Source organism: Penicillium cosmopolitanum (assembly GCF_028827165.1).
Source record: "Penicillium cosmopolitanum strain IBT 29677 chromosome Unknown utg000004l:1.0-4361866.0:1.0-4365735.0, whole genome shotgun sequence".
NCBI lineage: Eukaryota > Fungi > Ascomycota > Eurotiomycetes > Eurotiales > Aspergillaceae > Penicillium > Penicillium cosmopolitanum.
Window position 1 is genome coordinate 75,549 of NW_026622674.1, and position 17,974 is coordinate 93,522.

The 17,974-nt window shown below is 44.2% G+C and overlaps 4 protein-coding genes across 4 annotated transcripts; 3 read left to right on the forward strand and 1 right to left on the reverse strand.

The window, feature by feature from the left end:
- Positions 1-1,075: 1,075 nt before the first annotated feature.
- N7509_001459 (uncharacterized protein) lies at positions 1,076-3,130 on the reverse strand (the record flags this gene model as incomplete). The annotated part of the gene is made up of 8 exons (XM_056626096.1): positions 1,076-1,391; positions 1,496-1,536; positions 1,721-2,049; positions 2,126-2,187; positions 2,250-2,629; positions 2,702-2,772; positions 2,834-2,870; positions 2,924-3,130. The coding sequence occupies 8 exons, from the start codon at positions 3,128-3,130 to the stop codon at positions 1,076-1,078; spliced, it is 1,443 nt and encodes a 480-aa protein (XP_056491891.1).
- Positions 3,131-10,152: 7,022 nt separating this feature from the next.
- N7509_001460 (uncharacterized protein) lies at positions 10,153-10,543 on the forward strand (the record flags this gene model as incomplete). Its single annotated transcript, XM_056626097.1, has 2 exons — positions 10,153-10,467; positions 10,529-10,543. The coding sequence occupies 2 exons, from the start codon at positions 10,153-10,155 to the stop codon at positions 10,541-10,543; spliced, it is 330 nt and encodes a 109-aa protein (XP_056491892.1).
- A 632-nt stretch (positions 10,544-11,175) lies between these two features.
- N7509_001461 (uncharacterized protein) lies at positions 11,176-11,823 on the forward strand (the record flags this gene model as incomplete). The annotated part of the gene is made up of 1 exon (XM_056626098.1): positions 11,176-11,823. One exon carries the CDS (start codon positions 11,176-11,178, stop codon positions 11,821-11,823), a length of 648 nt encoding a protein of 215 aa, XP_056491893.1.
- Positions 11,824-14,648: 2,825 nt separating this feature from the next.
- N7509_001462 (phosphatase family protein) lies at positions 14,649-17,861 on the forward strand (the record flags this gene model as incomplete). Its single annotated transcript, XM_056626099.1, has 1 exon — positions 14,649-17,861. One exon carries the CDS (start codon positions 14,649-14,651, stop codon positions 17,859-17,861), a length of 3,213 nt encoding a protein of 1,070 aa, XP_056491894.1.
- Between the last annotated feature and the right edge of the window lie 113 nt (positions 17,862-17,974).

Below are 17,974 nucleotides of genomic sequence, written 5' to 3' on the forward strand. Positions count from 1 at the left end.
CAGGTAACTCTGGTGTCAGGTCCCGTGTTGACGTTAGCACAGCCCTTTCACGTACTCTTGGTGGGCGCTCTCAGGCTGCCCATTACCTGCCCGATGCTGTATAAATTTCCTAAGTGAATGGATAACTTGACTATTGATCTGATAACATACACGTTATTATAACTTTCCTGTTTCAGTCATGATATCTACCATTTGATAACGGATACAGCATTGGGTCGCTTGAAATATGAAGAAACGATCTTGTAATGAAATATGTAGTGACATGAAAGTATACGTGCCTCACTAATGAAATATAGTCGCGCTGGTCATGGTCGGTAACTCCATGTTGAGCGCGAAAAGTCTCGTTTCATGCGAAATATACATCTTAGTCGTAGAGAGGTATACACCAATTTTCCCAGCAGGGAATAGATTTATTGCCAAAAGCTTTCCCGAAACAAGGCACAAGTGAAAGGGGGTACTTACAGAGCCTTCTTCCGTCTAGGGAACTACTGTTTATAGAGAATTACTGCCTATGGAAATCATCTTTGGACTGTCAACACGTTAGAAATCTGAGAAGACTAGGCAGTCTAAGAAGACCAAGTGGGTACATAACTAGTTACGTCATCGTATCAGCAGCAGGACAGAATAAAGAACGGTATAGAATATCTTGTGACAAATTCGACCCGTGAAGACCGTGGTATGTCGTGGAACAGCATAATTCTCTTGAGCACATCGATGTTCTCAGGGATAGATTGATCGTCGGATCTCAGTTCTCCCAATCGTGGACAATCTAACAACACGTGGTGAACGATTTCCCTTTCGCCACAGATAGACCGATCTTCGTCTGGGAATCGGAAGGTCTTTGCGTATGTTGACAGCCAGCAGTGCCCGGTTCGCAACTGCGTTAATAAGTACGCTCGATTTCTAGACAGAGAGCCGTAGAGCCGTCTGGTGTGTGTACTTGGCCGGTAGTGTGTCGTTGACACAGATGGGCGCCGGTGCTCGACTAGTTCCATTCTTTCTTCCACCGGGCATGGATTGCTTGCCTAATATGTGCCCTCTCGCGTGATAGCAAAACGCAAAACGGGTTTGTTTTTCACGGTATGGCTGCCTCTTTGGCCAGCAAATCAGCGAGGATGGTGGCAGATCTCGCTCGCGTTTGGATTCTGCAGTGCCAGAGAGCAATCTTATTGATGATGTTGATGGCGAACAGAATCCCAATAGCTCGGTGGCGTGAACCGACTATCGCTCCATAGGTCCGACCTGAACTTGTATGATGTCGGTTGTTTTCAGCAATTCGACGAGCGCCGCCGCTGCGGCACCCCAGATGACCTCCTCGTCCCGAGGCATCGGAGTATACCACGATATCCGCGGTCGACCGTGCAGCCTCGGTACTTTCTAGCTCGGCCTCCCTGTAAGATTCAATCTCTATTTCCGAAAAGGCTTCGGCTCAACACGGTGGTCGTGGGACCTACGTTATAGTAGAATTCGAAAACATATTACCCCCAGGACACACACGCTTTGTTTCTCGGCCTGTGCTCGAAACCACATTTCATACTTTGCATTAGTAAGGCAAATGGCGAGTGGAACTAAGTCTAGGGCTATTGAAATCAAGATTCGCATCAGACAACAATGGAATTGTAAATATGTTTTTTCCGGCTAATAGAGAGTGGCAGGCCATGGCTATATTAAATTGCCATTTTCCCTAGCATCAAACACTCTTATTACTATTTACACTAACATTGGTCATCACCTGTATTCCCTCATGTATTATCCGCTCCTGGGACTCATTGGTGCTGGATTCCACATCTGCATGACTATGACCGGTGACCGGTTTCAGCTTGAGGCTATTGCGATGGTCGATTGACAAATTATTATAGACTCGACGGCTCGAACTTCCGTATGCCTTTGACGTGCATGTTCCATGATCCTTGTTGCTGGGGAGGCCCAATAATCTTCGTAACGTCGGGAAACGATATATAATCAAGGTATTGAATGAGGGAATACAGGCAATAAAAATGGCGACAGCGACTTCCACACAGGACCAGTTCATTGCATTAACCATTGACCCTGAATATTCGAAGATAGCTAGTCAGTCGGAACTCAAGCAGTTGTTTCAAGAAAGAAGGTCGTGGCTTCAACCTACAAGTATGATCCACCTCAAAGGTGTTGAGATAACTGATTCGAATGATGCTTGTCATGCATACCCTAGCCATGTCAGCTTTCTTGAGGCTTTCAGTTTCGGAAACCAATGCAGAAAAGGGATTTACAGGAGACCCAGACTGAACATCACCACCAAGCCTACACGCTTCCCCACCGTCATTCTCAGTCGAACTACCTTTGGAATTGGCATAGTGAATAATGCCAAGTCACTGGCCAGTTTGACGGCGAAGTTGGCATAGTAGAATGTATTCATATCGACACAGGTACCTTCCACGAGGCCCGTGGCATCCCAGGCCTTATGGACAGGATTGCATTGAAAGAGTACCACCAGAGTCTCTGCGGTAGTTTGTGCCACAATAATTGCAAGAAGCCACCAACAGGCAATCCGGAACTTGTCCCCTGGGAAAATGTGGAGGTATAAGAGGCAGAAAGATATCTTAATCGTACCGAGAGAGAGAACATATGTAATCATTGCGACAAAATCGAGCTTTTATGAGAAACAGTCAGTCAGAGGAGCTGCAATGTAAAGTTTTATTCAATTGTAACCTCATGAGCATACTTTGAGAAACATAGCTCGATCATTGAAACTCGACACTGTCCCGATGTGTTTGCCGAACCCATATTTGGTCACTTTACGCGGGATTTAGCATCATGTAGAAATGTTCATAGACCGTCACGAGGTAAAACTTACTCAACATCGCAGTGAAGCACAGGATAAAGGTGAATACCTAAACACGCATGAGTAACCAATCGAGATGGGGATAAATAAAGATAAGCGCACCCAACTAGTCATGCAAATTATATCATCAAGGTTGATCCCGGTGAGATATCGAACCCGGACAAACAATCGGATCAGTAAGCCACCGGTTGCAAACACGAGTAGAATGACATTGCAAGCGATGATATCAGGAATTCGGGATTGCGCCAGGTAGGCTATGCGCTCAGCCGAGAGCTTTCTCGCCCAGATAGCTCCCACTGGATCTTCCATAGCAAAGACCGAACCACCGACCACTCGTCTGAAGGGAGCATGAAAGTGAATCAAGAAGAGAAAAAGAAGGATCTGTTTAGATATCATTACTTTTACGAGGCTCTGAGGGGAAGCGTAGCGGAGCCCAACCGGAAGTTTTATCTGTATGCAGTATTTGTGCCGCTCTCCGGCTGTCAGACACGGGGATCTGTTTCATCTGATAGTCGGAGAATTTGAGTGACAAGAGTATTCGTCGGTTTGAGCAAGCTTTCCCAAACTGAAACCAACTGAAACTCACTAGGAATGGCTGGAGGTGAGTAGTGCGCCCCACATAGATGACCCGTTACAGTAGAGGTTAGAGATAAATTGTTTTTCCTGGAATAGGGGGCGTTCTCAAAATAAACTTTCCAAGCCGCCGATTCTAGTTCAAGCATTGTGCGCCGTTCTTTAGACGTTATACTTACAGGATGATGATGATGATTTCATTTATGCTGACCCCTCGCATCGAAAGTCGAGATACCGGATTGAGGTACTGTACAATTGCGATGATCATTCCGGAACTATGCGAGTTGGAGCAGCTATTGTAGTCACGGTAGCTGCCTTCTGCCTAGAGTGGTGTTGGCAGCCTATTAGGCTGCTAGTTACATCACATAACCTGGGATCCAACTTTCGATGCGAAGGGTCAGGGTAAATCAAACATAAATCAAACAGGTCACGCGCGCTGCGCACGCTGTGGCCCTGAAACGATGAAATGGGAGGGCGGGAACGAAAAAATCAGGGAAAGGGGAGGTTAAGTTAGTCCTCGACATGTCCAATTGAAACTGTGTTGATTGAAGATGCGAGGAACCGTTGAAGGATCCTCAGGGGTCATCTGACAAACTGAAGGCCCAGTAAAATACTAGTTAGTTACTGTGGATCCTATAGTCAGGATTATTCAGCGTCTGTCCGTTCCTCCATAATGTTTTGTATGGTAATTAGGGATATCTAGGAAGTATGGTGTCGTATAACACCATAGTGGTCTGCAAGAGATCTCTCAACAGGTCTCTACATTTTCAACCATCTGAATCAATCCAATTGGTCCCATGAGTACTATGTAGCCCATACCGATATTCTGCTGTCTGACATAATCATCCGATGTGTTACAGTACAGTACTTCCCAGTTAATCTGAATTACAATCCAAATACTGTGGAGGAATGGGCGGACGATGAATAAGCGGTCTCACAGCATCCACAGCGGTATCCTCAACCCGACAGAATTCAAAAGGTTTCTAGTCCACCGATCGTCTATTTGGATGACATGGAGGATCATTGTCGCAATTAGTTCGACGAAGCCATTTTTGATAAAATGCCCCGGTCCCTCTGGGTAGTCCCGCCGAATTTCCAGTCTTTTGTTTTTCCACAGGAGATGTGTCTCTGTAATCAGCTTCGACCTTGCGTAAGGCAATATCCACATCGATCTGCTGGGAACGAAGCGGATACGGGATGGTATCGCTGTAAGGAAATATGAGCCAATTGGTGCCTTGCAAAGATCAACATGCACCACATAGGCTCAGTAAAAATGATTGGTTGAAGTTTGGCTATGGCTCCTATGTACGTAACTATGTAGGAGTCTGTGGGCGATAATTTCCCCTGCCATTTTTGGCTCGGGCTAATACAATGATATCCACCGCGTACTCATGTCTCCACTCGTATGAGCCCAAGATAGAGTTGGTATTAACAGTCAGATGGCATACTGGGGTGCCTTAAGCCTAAGGCTGACCCACACGCGCTGCGTGTGGGTCAGCCGGGGGTCAACAAAATTCTGCTCTCAATAATCACACTATTACTATTTTGACTACCAACACTACCACTACGATGCCTAGTCAATATAATATAGTTGAAATGCGTATTCAAACTGCTTGTTCGGCTGCTAGGATTGTAAAAAGTCCTAATATCGCTGTATTAGCGCCTGAATACGATGTTCCAATGTAGCGCCTTCGGGTACGCTACCTTGGTTGTGTATCTTGCAGCACGCGCTATATAGCCTACGAGCGACTAAATAACGATTAAGAAGCGTTATTAGTAGGCTGGATCCGGTGCCTTAATAGCCTATATATTCTACCTACGGCTAGAATAGTGGTTGTGAGCGTAAATGTGTTACTATACAGAGATAATTCTACTGTGCGTCTGCTTGGTAGAGACTGGGTATATAAATTCGTTAATAACTGTTTGCTAAATAACCTTAATTAGGTTTATTAAAGGTCTGCAGATTAAAATCGAGCTACTGGAGAGGATATAGGTATTTTGATTGTATGGTATAAATGCCTAGAGCCTCTTATAAAGTGTAACGAACTGGTGTTGTTACCATTCGTGGATGCCTCATGCCTACGGCACCACTCTAGGCACCCACGCCTACACCTGTGTATCTAGCCTTCTATCTTAGCTTCCTTATTATTCTCCTCAAGCTATTCCTTTTGTCGAACAGCTACTGTTTCCTTTGCTTCGTATGCTACGCCGTACGTTGATCTCTGTGAGCATCTGAGCATCCTCACATAAAGCATATTCTACTAAATTATGTGTATAATTTTGATAAAACTAGCTTTACCCTAGGCCAAGGCTAGTTATAAAACGTTATTTTAGCTATCTAAAGCAAATCTGAACCTATTTATTTGAATAAGGCTAGTTATTAACTGGAATTGAATGTATTACGGCTGATAGATAGAAGATAGAGCTTTATTTTGTGGCTCTATGGTTAGTTTATTTGATATAATAGTATGAAGGTGGTAAACTTTCAGAAGCTACTAAGATTGTAGTTTTGGAAACTAGGTATTGAAATATGGGAATGCTCGTAGGCTAGCTGCGTTGGCAGACGGGTCGATTTTGAAGAGACAATACTACCACACTCGTAGAGTGCAGGAACAAGATAGGTAAAGCGTGACGCTATAGAGGATTGATAAAAAAGCAATAGAACGTTTTATGAGTGGTATACCGATACTACAACCTTATTAGTCTCAGAGAATCATTTTATAAGGGAGAATATACATATTAAATTAATACTCTGGAGCAAAACTATTTATCCTTCTGAAACTAAACAGTAACCTTGTTGCTAAGACCCTAATTATATAACTCTGAGATACTGATGTTAAGAGCAGGAATCCCTACTATCTACTATCCTCCCTAGAAAACTGGCTGTTCCTTAGCCAGAGAAACTATAAAAGGAAACAGTATAAACAATCTATAAGGCAATAAGGCCCTTATTTTTCTGCTAGAAAACACTGTCCTGCTTAAAATCTCCAGAGCAGCCAGTACGTCTTGCTCGTAAGATATAAAATACTAGGCTGAGAATAATATCGAGATTATAATATATTACTATCAGAAACTAATTAAACAGAAGAAACCAAAGAAACAGAGAGAGAAGATATTAAAGATAATTATCTCTCTATAGACAATATACACTTAGCTTCTTTCTTCTTAATCTTTCTATATATATTAACCTTAATATATAGGTTTGTCTAAAGCTACTTATATACCTTATTATAAGAGATCTTATTACTGTGAGAGTATGCTTTCAGAGTATTACATTTCAAAATCCTTATTTACTATTTCTTCAGAAGACTCTTAATCAACAGATTAGCTTGTTTACTATTACTCAGACAACTAAGCAGAAATATCTCTGTAGAGACCTTATGAAACTTACTAAGATAGCGCTAGATTTCGTTATTTGTTGATTGATTACTATCTATAAGCTTATTTAGTTACTGTTTATTATACTGCAACTGTTCATTATCCTAATTATAGTAATAATCTAGGAATTTCTCATGAAATTCTTACTAATCCCTTAATTTCTATATATTATAACTTTTAACATAGATATATGGCGGTCTCTTATAATACTAAGAAAGCAAGTCTATAATCACAGTATACTGGATAATTATATTCCGTCAGCATATATTCTCTAGTTTTCTCAAGAATTTAGATATATTAGTCTTATTAAAAGCAGGGGCTCTCTAAAAACCTAGGACTAGTATAGCGCTATAAATTATCTGGTATATTGGCTGAGGAGACGGAACAGAAGTTCGCAAAGGCATATTTAGCAGCAGAGACAGAGGATACGAAGAAGGTGGCCTCATAGCGGTTTCAGGGCTTACAGGACGAGAGGGTTCACTAATAGTTGATCCAGAAGCTTTAGGAAGCAGTTTGCGAACTAAGTAAATTATTCTGTAGCGGCAATAGGTATAGCTATATCGCGCTAAGAGATTCACTATTATTTCTTTTATTATTAATAAATATGATTTCAAGAGATCGTTTTCCTGTAGGAAAATAAGATAGCAGTGATAGTAACTGTAGTAATTATACAGGCTCAGCAGTAGTAGTTTTAGCCTTGGAAATAATAAGTTCAGCCTTAGAAGACATTATAGCTTCTTTATCAGAAGATGGTTTATATACCAGAAAACAAGGTACTAAAGAACAAGAAGAATATAAGAATACAGTATCAGAAAATAACTTAATCTGATTGGATAATCTGATGGATAATTTTGAAGCAGAAACAGAAACAAATAAAGATAAAGACGATAAAGAAAAAACAGAACAGAGAATAGAAGCCTTAGTACTTAGTAACAATAATAATAACAATAATACAATTCACAATAACTACTCTTCGGATAGCAGCTCTTTCAATAGTAACTCCTCAGATAAAATTAACTCCTTGCTTCCTGATAAGGGGTTATCCACCTTCTCTAGTATATAACATAACGTAAATAATGACAGAATATTAGACAGCACTAAATACCAGATATAGCTAATACCAGGACATCTGCAAACTGCTATCTTATATAGTTGATCCGGTGTTATTTATAAAATTCCTTCTAGTATTATAGCATCTCTAGTATATTAATCAGCGAGTATTGATCATAAAAACTGTATATACTCAGCGGAAGAGAATACTCTGATACTCTTTTTAGCTGATATTTTGAATATTTAATAGGTTGATCCTATCTAGGATCAAGCTACTCTTTACCCTTTGTAATATATCTGATTGTTGTATTTTCTCAGAGTCAAATACTATACCTACTTCTTATAATAGTATTGCTCTTGCTTTCAGCTACTCTTTTGTTAATTGAGCCTTCCTAGGGAAGCTATATAAAGATAGGAATACTTGTAGGCTATCTGCGTTAGTAGACAGGTTAATCATAAAGAGACAATACCACTACACTCATAAAGTACAGAAACGAGATAGGCATAGTATGATACTATAGAGGATTAATGAAAAAACAATAGAACCTTTTATAAGCAGTATACCAATACCGCAATCTCATCAGCCTCAGGGAATCATTTTATAAGGGGGAACATATATATTGAATTGATACTATAGAGCGAAACTATTTATCCTCCTGAAACTAAACAGTAGCCTTGTTGCTAAGGCCCTAATCATATAACTTTGAGATACTGATGTTGAGAGCAGGAATCCCCACTACACTAATTAATCAATGTAAACTATAGAGATATTAAATAAATATAGGTTCTTAGATATTATTTTGTCGTATAACTGGTTCTGGTAGTGGTATAATAAAAAATTAAAGTTTAGAGAAGATACTAATAATTTACACCTGATTCTTATACCTTTAGTCTAGTAGTAGTTTATATTGATAATCAAAAGTTTACAACAAAGAGTAAAAGAGCTTAAAATAGAAGATTATACTCTGACTAGTATTATCTACAGAAGTTAAAAGAATATAAAAACAGTATCAAATAGGTAGAGTTTCATACACAAAGAAAACCGGAATGATTACAAAGAAAATTTTCATTATTTTATTTACATCCCAAAAAGGCAAGACGTCATATCCGATATAAAAACGGGTTTTCTACGAGCTTTAGGGTCCTGTTACAAAGGCCTGTGGGCCGGGCCGGGTCTTGATGATAGGGCCCGCGGGCTCTTGCCATACGGGCTTTTTTGCGAGATCAAAGCCCGCGGGAACCAGTTTGCACAGGTCTACTTACAGTGAGTTAGGGCTTGAGTACTAATCTTTGGTTAAACCCTTGAGTCTTGGCATACTGAATAACGCCTAAGTTTTGAGACTATGCAACAAATGTATTACACAAATTTTAGAGTTTTAATGGGGTGACCATTTAGCCAGGTATCATGTCTTACTCTGAGATAATTGAGTGCAGAATTGGGGGCTAAATGTGACACTAACCTCGCACTGCTAACTGCATTGGGCAAGGACAAATCTTGGCGGGCATAAGAATCCTCTTTTTTTCAGCCCCCATATATCTATATGACGAGTCAAGGGTCTCATTCCAGATATGCGTTATTTTGGGAAGTATCTTAGCAAAACGTTCCTAAAAACATGATAAAAATGTGCAATGTCGTCCTTTGTGACAGCAGAAATCAAGTATAATGCGCTGGTCAATTCCACCTAAGCATACATTCTCTCTACAGCATGTGATGTATACTTGTAGCTTTGCTTTTTGTGTTATACAGTTGATGTTCCCGCATACGATATCAAGCTGCTCAGAGGCGCTACACGAGGCAACAAACCTGATAATGATTAGGGTGCTATGAAGTAAATCATTCCGCTTCTGGTGGGGTGGGGTATGGTTTTGTGGGGTTGTCTGATATATTTATATGTTGGAGCTGTATCTATATTATTTCTATTCCAAGGTTTCCATTAATGTTAATTAACATTATAGTATCTGAATTGTATACAGAAATAAATAGTAATATACCTTTGAGCTTTTCCGTAGCTTTATTATTATAGCGCTAAGCTCTGCGAGACGTGGCCAAAGAACTGACTATAACTTCTCTACATACGTACCTTGGATTATTGTATCCTGACCCACTTACGGAGTACCCATCTGGAGAGTTACATTTCTTGCCTAGGTCAATTACTTCGAGGGGGTCTAGGGGCCAAATTTCCGGTCATCCTTTCCTTTTGTAGCGCTCTTTCTGACCACCTACACAGACTCACTGTGGAGGAAAGATATAAATACTTCCGTCTAAACCCAACCTTTTCAAAATCATCAAGCATTCGCTATTCTCCGCACCTCCTCAATTATATTTCATTATGCGTGTCTCGGCTACTCTCTTCTCTATCCTGTTCACAGCCTCTTCTGCTGCTGCTCTGGGAGATTATGAGCTTAATCTGTATGAGGGCGCGCACTGCGACGGGCGATTGGACGCCTCCTTGATCACCAGTGACCCCCAAGGTTGTACGAACCAGAACATCGACATCCTTTCTTTCAATGGAAAGGGTGGTGGCTGGAATATCTACGTCTATGATCGCCTAGACTGCCAGGGCGACTCTTATGGCATGCCCACAAATGGTGACTGTGTGATGGCCGCGCAGTTCATAAGCCACCCGACTTTCAAGTCCTTCAAGGTCGGTTCTTTTAATACCACAGTTAACATAATGGTCAAACTCATGTCTAAACTTATGTTAGGTTGTTGCTCCTTGAGAATTCTTTCACCAACTCATGGTATCTTGCTCGGGATCTTGGAAGAGAGGTGGATTCATCAGTTGTTGCTCGAGGTAGTACTTTCAATTAGGAGAATATTCCAAGGAAACAATGCAAATAGTTGGTGAGAGGCCCAGGTCAAATACTAGAATGAGGATAGCAGACGAAAATATACAATTGCTTTACTTTAAATTAAGTCTTCTTGTCTATGATGCCGCTGATATAATGTCGCAAAATCAAACCAGGCACAGTCAATTTGACTCATCCAATTTGGGCTCTTTGAATTGGTATAAATCATACATTTATTTTAAGTGAGACTTCTTGTCCGAGATAAACACTAAATAATGGAGATATGGAGGCATTATGACATGATCCCAAATACTCAAGTGGAGGGTATGCAAAAGAATTGGGTTCTCCAGAGATTACGACCTATGATATTAGACACTCCACCTGTTACGCCTGCGGGCCGCCAAGACAGCCCGGCCCGGGCTTTGGCAAGGTCTAATTAAATGTTAGATATTGATTCTATAGCTCCAGGTATGCTGAATACTGTAGAGATGTAGTGAGCTATTTAACCTTAGATTATTAGGATAACATTAGCGGATATAGAGTCTGTAGTATAGGTAGTACTGATGCAGAATATCGCAATCGCGCCCATCACATTGAACGGCCAGAAGGTGTATGGTATGAAAATTGAAGCTGGTATGGGATACCGCAAGAATGGCGCTGTTGACACCGCTACGGGTAATGACCCCGAGGGCATGTATGCCGTTCTTGACGGAACGGACTATAATGACCAGTGCTGCTTCGACTACGGCAATGCTGAGACCAGCAACACCGACACAGGCGCTGGTCACATGGAGGCCATCTACTTCGGTACCAATACAGGCTGGGGAAAGGGCACCGGTGATGGGCCTTGGATCATGGCCGACTTGGAGGATGGTCTCTTCGGGGGCAAGGATGCCAAGTATAGCTCCGGTGACCCTTCTATCACCTCACGTTTTGTTACTGCTGTTCTCAAGGGTAAGCCAAATCAGTGGGCGCTTCGTGGCGGTGATTCTACTACCGGTGATCTCTCCATCTACTACAATGGGGAGCGCCCGGATGGCTACAACCCCATGCACAACGAAGGCTCGATCATTCTGGGAATCGGTGGTGACAACAGTCCGAATGCCCAGGGTACTTTCTATGATGGTGTGATGACCTCTGGTTTCCCTTCCGATGATACCGAGAACAAGGTACAGGCTGATATTGTGGCTGCAAAATATGCAACCTACTAGGTAACTGATCCGTTTCAGTGTGATGGCGGCGAATGGGACGGCTCTGATAAGCATAAAGGGTACTTCTAAGGGATTGTGAATAATAGATCACGTTACCGTGGGAATTTATCCAGCGCTATTGTTTTGGATTCAATATTTTCAATATCTACCATAGATTGTGCAGCTAGAAAGGATTCATACTACACTTTTTCTTCATACAACAAACCAATACTACTCCTTGCCTTCCGGCATTTCCCGAAGTCCACTTTTGCATTTGGAATCCCGGTAATCTGCGTAACGGAACCTTTCAAAAAGCCCAGATTTGTAGATGGATTCGGCCAGGTATGGAATATTCCGCGAGTCCGATAGGACATACTTTTAATCCGAAGTATGCCCAAGATCTGTTCTGCACTGAATGTTCTTTGACATGATCTTGCAGAGGCCAGCATAGCGCTTGGCGACATTTCCTTTTTCGAATGAATATTTTGGCCCCCATTACACTGCCTGCCGATACCATCAGCTTCAATGTCAGGTTATTCGAAAGGAAAGGTTTCAAGGGTTTGGGGCCACCTCCACTTTTTCTCCTTTTGGCCATTAGCTTTCAGATGCGGAGTCCGACTGCGTAGATTGGCATGCCAATCAACATCAAAACGAACAGTGTACTAACGCTTGAGCCGCTCTTCTATAAATTTACCGTCAGATAAATCATCTAATTGTTTACCTGGAATACCCGTCAGGCCTTGCAAATGATGCACCATCTTGATGCTTCCATCACCCATTTCGAAGGCAAATAATGCAACATTCACGTTTCCTACCATGAGTGTCACGAAATCCACGTCGTATATGTTCTATAGAAATGGGACAAAACAGCCAGGCTTTGACTCATTTAATGTGCACGATTACTTCATTCGTAGCTGTTGAAGCCTCCCGCATATCGGTAACTCTCGCCGTCGCCGAATACTTGTTCATCGGAACAGCCCAAGCCAGAGCAGGGCCATACATTACACACGTTTGGTCAAACCATGCCTATCAGCGTTACCATTTACTCTACTCCTTGAGGTAGTCCTACCTTGCGATCGAGTCCCTGTTCGACGCAATTCATTCACTAGCTGAGAAAGTGGTCTAATGAGAGCCATAGCTAATGTGAACCGTCTATCCCATGCTAAAGGGCCCCATACCTAGGCAAAAGGTGCAGATTTTCGATGAAAGTGGAATATAAAAGTAAGATGATATGGCTACTGTTTAAACTCTTTATAAACCCCCCCCCCCCTTTTAGCCAATCGATTTGATAAGAAGACGACCCGGCAAAAATGTTTGTTCAAACTGCTTTTTCTACGGGAGTATTGGCTACTCTTGCAATTTCCAAGCATGGAATTGTCCAACACATCGAGTCTTCTCCGAATGCCCATCAGCACGCAAAACCAGGAGGTGGCCGGAATCTGGAAGATTAGACTAGAGTGTGGGCTCGCAAGTTTACTTCCACTGTGACACGCACGCCTAGCCGAACCCTGGTACGTTCATATGAATCCACAAATGCATATACGTTCGGCGACTAACTGATCCATTAGGTGGGGCCGTAGCAGAGGGTGAGGGTTGAACAGGCATCAGTAAATCCTCTTTGGAAGTTCATCTCCTTGGCGGGACAGTGCTGACGCCCTCCGCGTCCGATTGCTAGCAAGACCGGGATCGTGGAAAAGCCGGGGGTTTCAGATCTGAACTCTCAATCACCCCGATCTTGAGGCTGGTCATATAATCGTTCACATGCTCTACTATGATATCAAAGCCGAGTGCTCAATGAAGTTCAGCTGTCGGGGTCAGGATTACTTCGTGAACAACAAACAATCACCACCCACGAACTCTTGTAGTTGGAGCGATGGTGGATTTCCGGCATTTGGGTCTTCTTTGACCAATTTCTGTTACTTCAATATTGCAAGCCACGATCCATCCGATACTACCCAAGGTCAGGGATCCATCAGTACGCTCTCTCAGTCTAACTTGACGCCCGTGGCGACGCTATCCCAAGGTAGCACACCCACCTCTCTCCGCCGCAGGGCGATTGTGTGAAGATATAGTAGCATCAGCTGAAGGCTTTCCAACGGGAGCCGTGGAAGAGGGATGCTCATCATCTCTGTTGGCCAACTCCAATTCATGGATGTATCCATCTTGCGCTCCGTCTCCGTTACAGCAGGATTCAAGTTGTGCCCCGATGAACTTTTCATTTTTTCTTCCAACCTCTTGACCAATCACCATGTAAATTGCCATAACGTTTCGAGCGAATTCAAATGAGGTCTGTCTTACTTGGACATCACACATTTGGCTTTCAAGTTGTAGCAGTAGCATCATCCGCAAAGCAGGAATAACAAGTACATGAACTATAACCTCGGTAGAATGCTGTGCCGGTTTGCCGAAGGGACCGGAGTCCGGAGGAATAGTTCTGCCGGGACAGAATGCACCACAAACAACGCAAATATGCAAACAGTGCAAACAGCTCCCTCTCCCCGCCGCCTCCGTCAACTTCGCCGCAACTCCCCGCAGCCATCAACTCCAACTCCAATTCCAACTCCAACAACCTTGCAGTCTTTCCCGAATGGGTTCAAGCCCTTTCCAGTCTTCAATCAAAATCCTCTTTATCTCAAGCCCCCACTTTGCTTCTATATATCCTCATAGGAAAGCGTCAATCCACGCCTCTATCTCTCAACCCCACCCCTCCTCTGGTTGTATAAGTTCCTCGGCCTCTTCAGAGAAATGATTTGAGAACATAATCCCTATCGCGCTCGCATTAATATCGTCCTTTAACCCAGTCACTACTCTTCAAGCTTCATTCATCTTGCAACACTTCACTCGGCATGCCTGGCCATGACCGTAACGAGGCATCGCCGGCTACGTCAGACCCTCGAGAACATGCAGCCAAAGATATAGAGGATATCGACAACCCGGCTCTTGACTTGCTTTCACTTTCCCGAGCTGTCAAGGCTAGAAAGGCCGAGTATACTCAACGACGCACTGTCCGTGTAAAAATTGGAACGTGGAATGTTGCCGGGATCCCCACCACCGAGAAGGACATTGGCAAGTGGTTTGTTCACGGGCAAGGCGTGTGTGAAACGTTTTCCGGTTTAGAAGGCCCGCAGTTTGAACAAGCCACCTCAACCGCCGACCCGATTTCACCAAACGAAGACCCTACACGAGAGAAGCCTTTTCGATATAGCCCGGAGGAGGTGGATCTCTATGTCCTTGGATTACAGGAGGTTGTGGACATCTCTTCCGCTGCCGGCGCTTTTTTCACCGATCCTGGCCCACCGAAGCGTTGGAAGGATGCCGTTCACAAAGCCTTGCCCCCAGGATACCAGCTTGTCGAGGATATCCAGTTGACGGGTTTACTCCTTGTTATCTACGCCTCCCCTGCCATCGCGGAAAGCATTTCATCTATTAGCAGCACATCGATCGGAACTGGGCTGATGGGGTACATGGGGAATAAAGGCGGTGTTGCTACCCGTTTAGTTCTCGGTGAAACCACCCGCTTGGTCTTTGTTAATTCCCATTTGGCTGCGGGGTCGGACAAAAGCAGTCTGGAACGGCGGAATTGGGATGCTTCACAGATTCTATTACGTGCGAAGTTCGAGTCCGTTGGCCCGGTTCCGAAGTCCCAAGAGACATTTGACAGTATTGGCGATGAAGATTTCACGTTTTGGTTTGGTGACTTGAATTATCGACTTGATGATATCCCTGGCGATGACGTTCGGCAGGTCCTTGCGCGTCATACAGTTAATGCATATGATACTGCTCGCATGGAGGAGAGAAAATCGGGTAGTCGTCAGAGTTCTATCACAGGGTCAGATGACAGCTCCCTCTCTACGCCGGTCGCCCCCTATAACGAGGAACCAGAACCCGTCACCGACGAGGAAATTGATCCGCACAATGATCCTGCATCTCTACAAACCACAATATCATCCCTAGTCGTACATGATCAGCTTCACACACAGCAAAGAAAGGGTACGGCATTCCACGAAGGATGGCGGGAAGGTCAAATTACATTCTTGCCAACGTACAAGTATGATGTTGGAAGCGTGGCAATATTTGACTCCAGTGAGAAGCATCGAGGTCCTAGCTGGTGTGACCGAATCCTCTATCGTTCTCGGCGCGACAAAATTAAGCATGAACAACTTGATCGTGAAGCACAGGAAGCCCGAAAACGTGACCAGGAGATGCAAGCTCGCGGACTCGACCAAGCTCTCGCAGATGAGAATGTCCTTTTTGATTATGACCCCGAGGTTGATGGTCAGGATACTGGCGCCGACGCAGACGAATACGATTCTGGCGAGAATCAAGATGATAATGCCTCAGTTTCGTCCGAGGAATCAGCATCGGACTCTATCTACCTCGACCATTACGTGTCTCATCAAGGCGTGCTTTCGTCGGATCATAAGCCACTAGATGCCGTCTTCACGTTAACATTTGACGCAGTGAACCCTAGTCTCAAGGCCAAGATACACCAAGATATTGTCCGCCAACTCGACAAAGCGGAGAATGAAGCTCGACCCGGTCTCACCGTTGTGGTAGATACTTATCAAGACGACAAAGAAGCCCAGCAAGATTCGAATACTGTTTACTTCGGCGATGTGCCGTATGACAAGCCTATTCATCGCTCTCTCACAATCGCAAATACTGGCGGCACCGAAGCGAATTTCACATTTGCGGAAAGGCCAAGCTTCCACGACGACCCGAAGGCTGAATCGTCCGACTGGCTTGATGTCCGCGTTGAGAAATCCGGCGATAGCCACCCTGACCAATCGACTACTTCCGTCAGCAGCCATACTCTTCTTCCGGGAGAAGTGGCCAATGTCAATCTTACAGTGCATGTTCGCTGCATCGAACACGTCCGCCTCCTCAACCTTAAAAAGCTCAAATTAGAGGAGATTCTTGTGCTTCACGTGGATAGTGGTCGAGACCATTTTATCTCTGTCTGCGGACTTTGGCTGCCGACCTGCTTCGGCTGTAGCGTCGACGAGCTGACCCGCATGCCCGAAGCTGGTGCCCGCAGTCTTGCCATCGGTGACGTGTTCATCCCTTCCAAGGACAATACAGAAGTGCGGTTGTCTGCGCCCCGCGAGCTTTTCCGTCTTACAGAAGCCATCTCTGAGTTGACGGAGCGTGCTGTAGCTGAGTGGAGCATGACGAATGACGAGGTGGAAGAAGCCCCATGGATGAAAGAGCCATCTGGAAGTGCGTGGCCTTTCCAGCCCGATACATGGACTTTGAAGAGTCCCCAGGATCGTGCATCTCTCCTAGAGGCCATTCGTGAAGCGCTTGACTCCAATGGATCCTTCGCGGATATTTTCCCACCCGATGTACCATCGATTCACCGTCTAGAAGTTCTCGCCCAAACTCTTCTCGCGTTTTTAAACTCTCTCAGTGATGGTATCATCACAGCTACGGTCTGGCAGGAAATGGAACAGCAAATAATAGCCCGCGAGAAGTCCAAGGCAATGCCTAGATCCTGGGAAGAAACCCAAGCTTGGGTCTTGGAGAACTTGGCTTACTCCCCAGCGCACAGCGTTTCATTCACATTTGTGACTTTTATGCTGGCCCGGATCGTCAACGAAGTCGCGCCTGTCCCATCCATAGCCTACTCTAAAAAGGACAACACCACAATTGAAACTGCAACGCATCATGCCGATAATGAACAGCAGAAGGATGACAGTAATAACCTGGAACCAACCACTGCAGAGGATGTTCGGCAACCTCATGCCCCAACTCCGGCCTCTGCGGCTGCTTTCATCTCTGGGGGCAGTTTCCGTCGCAAGAACCGATCGCAAGCCTCATCCGCCGGCTCCGATCCTACAAATAATACACCAACTAACAACCCATCCGGAACAGGACGCCGGCAGAAAGTTGAGTCTTCCCTGGCTGGTATCTTTTCTCTTGTACTTATCTCTGCCTCCCTTCCTGTTCCCTCGAAGGATAAAGAGCGCCGTGCCTCTGATGAGCGGAAGCGAAGCGTTATTGAACCTTTTTTGAAGATGATCGGTGTGGACGAGCGTGGCCCATCAGGGGGCCGATAACTTTATGAGAATGAGGACGAAAACTTTAATGATTAATCAAATTGACCCTCTGGTCGGAGCCCGTGACGCTAAATATCTTTGGCGAAACTGCCTGCACGCATCAGGGATTTGGT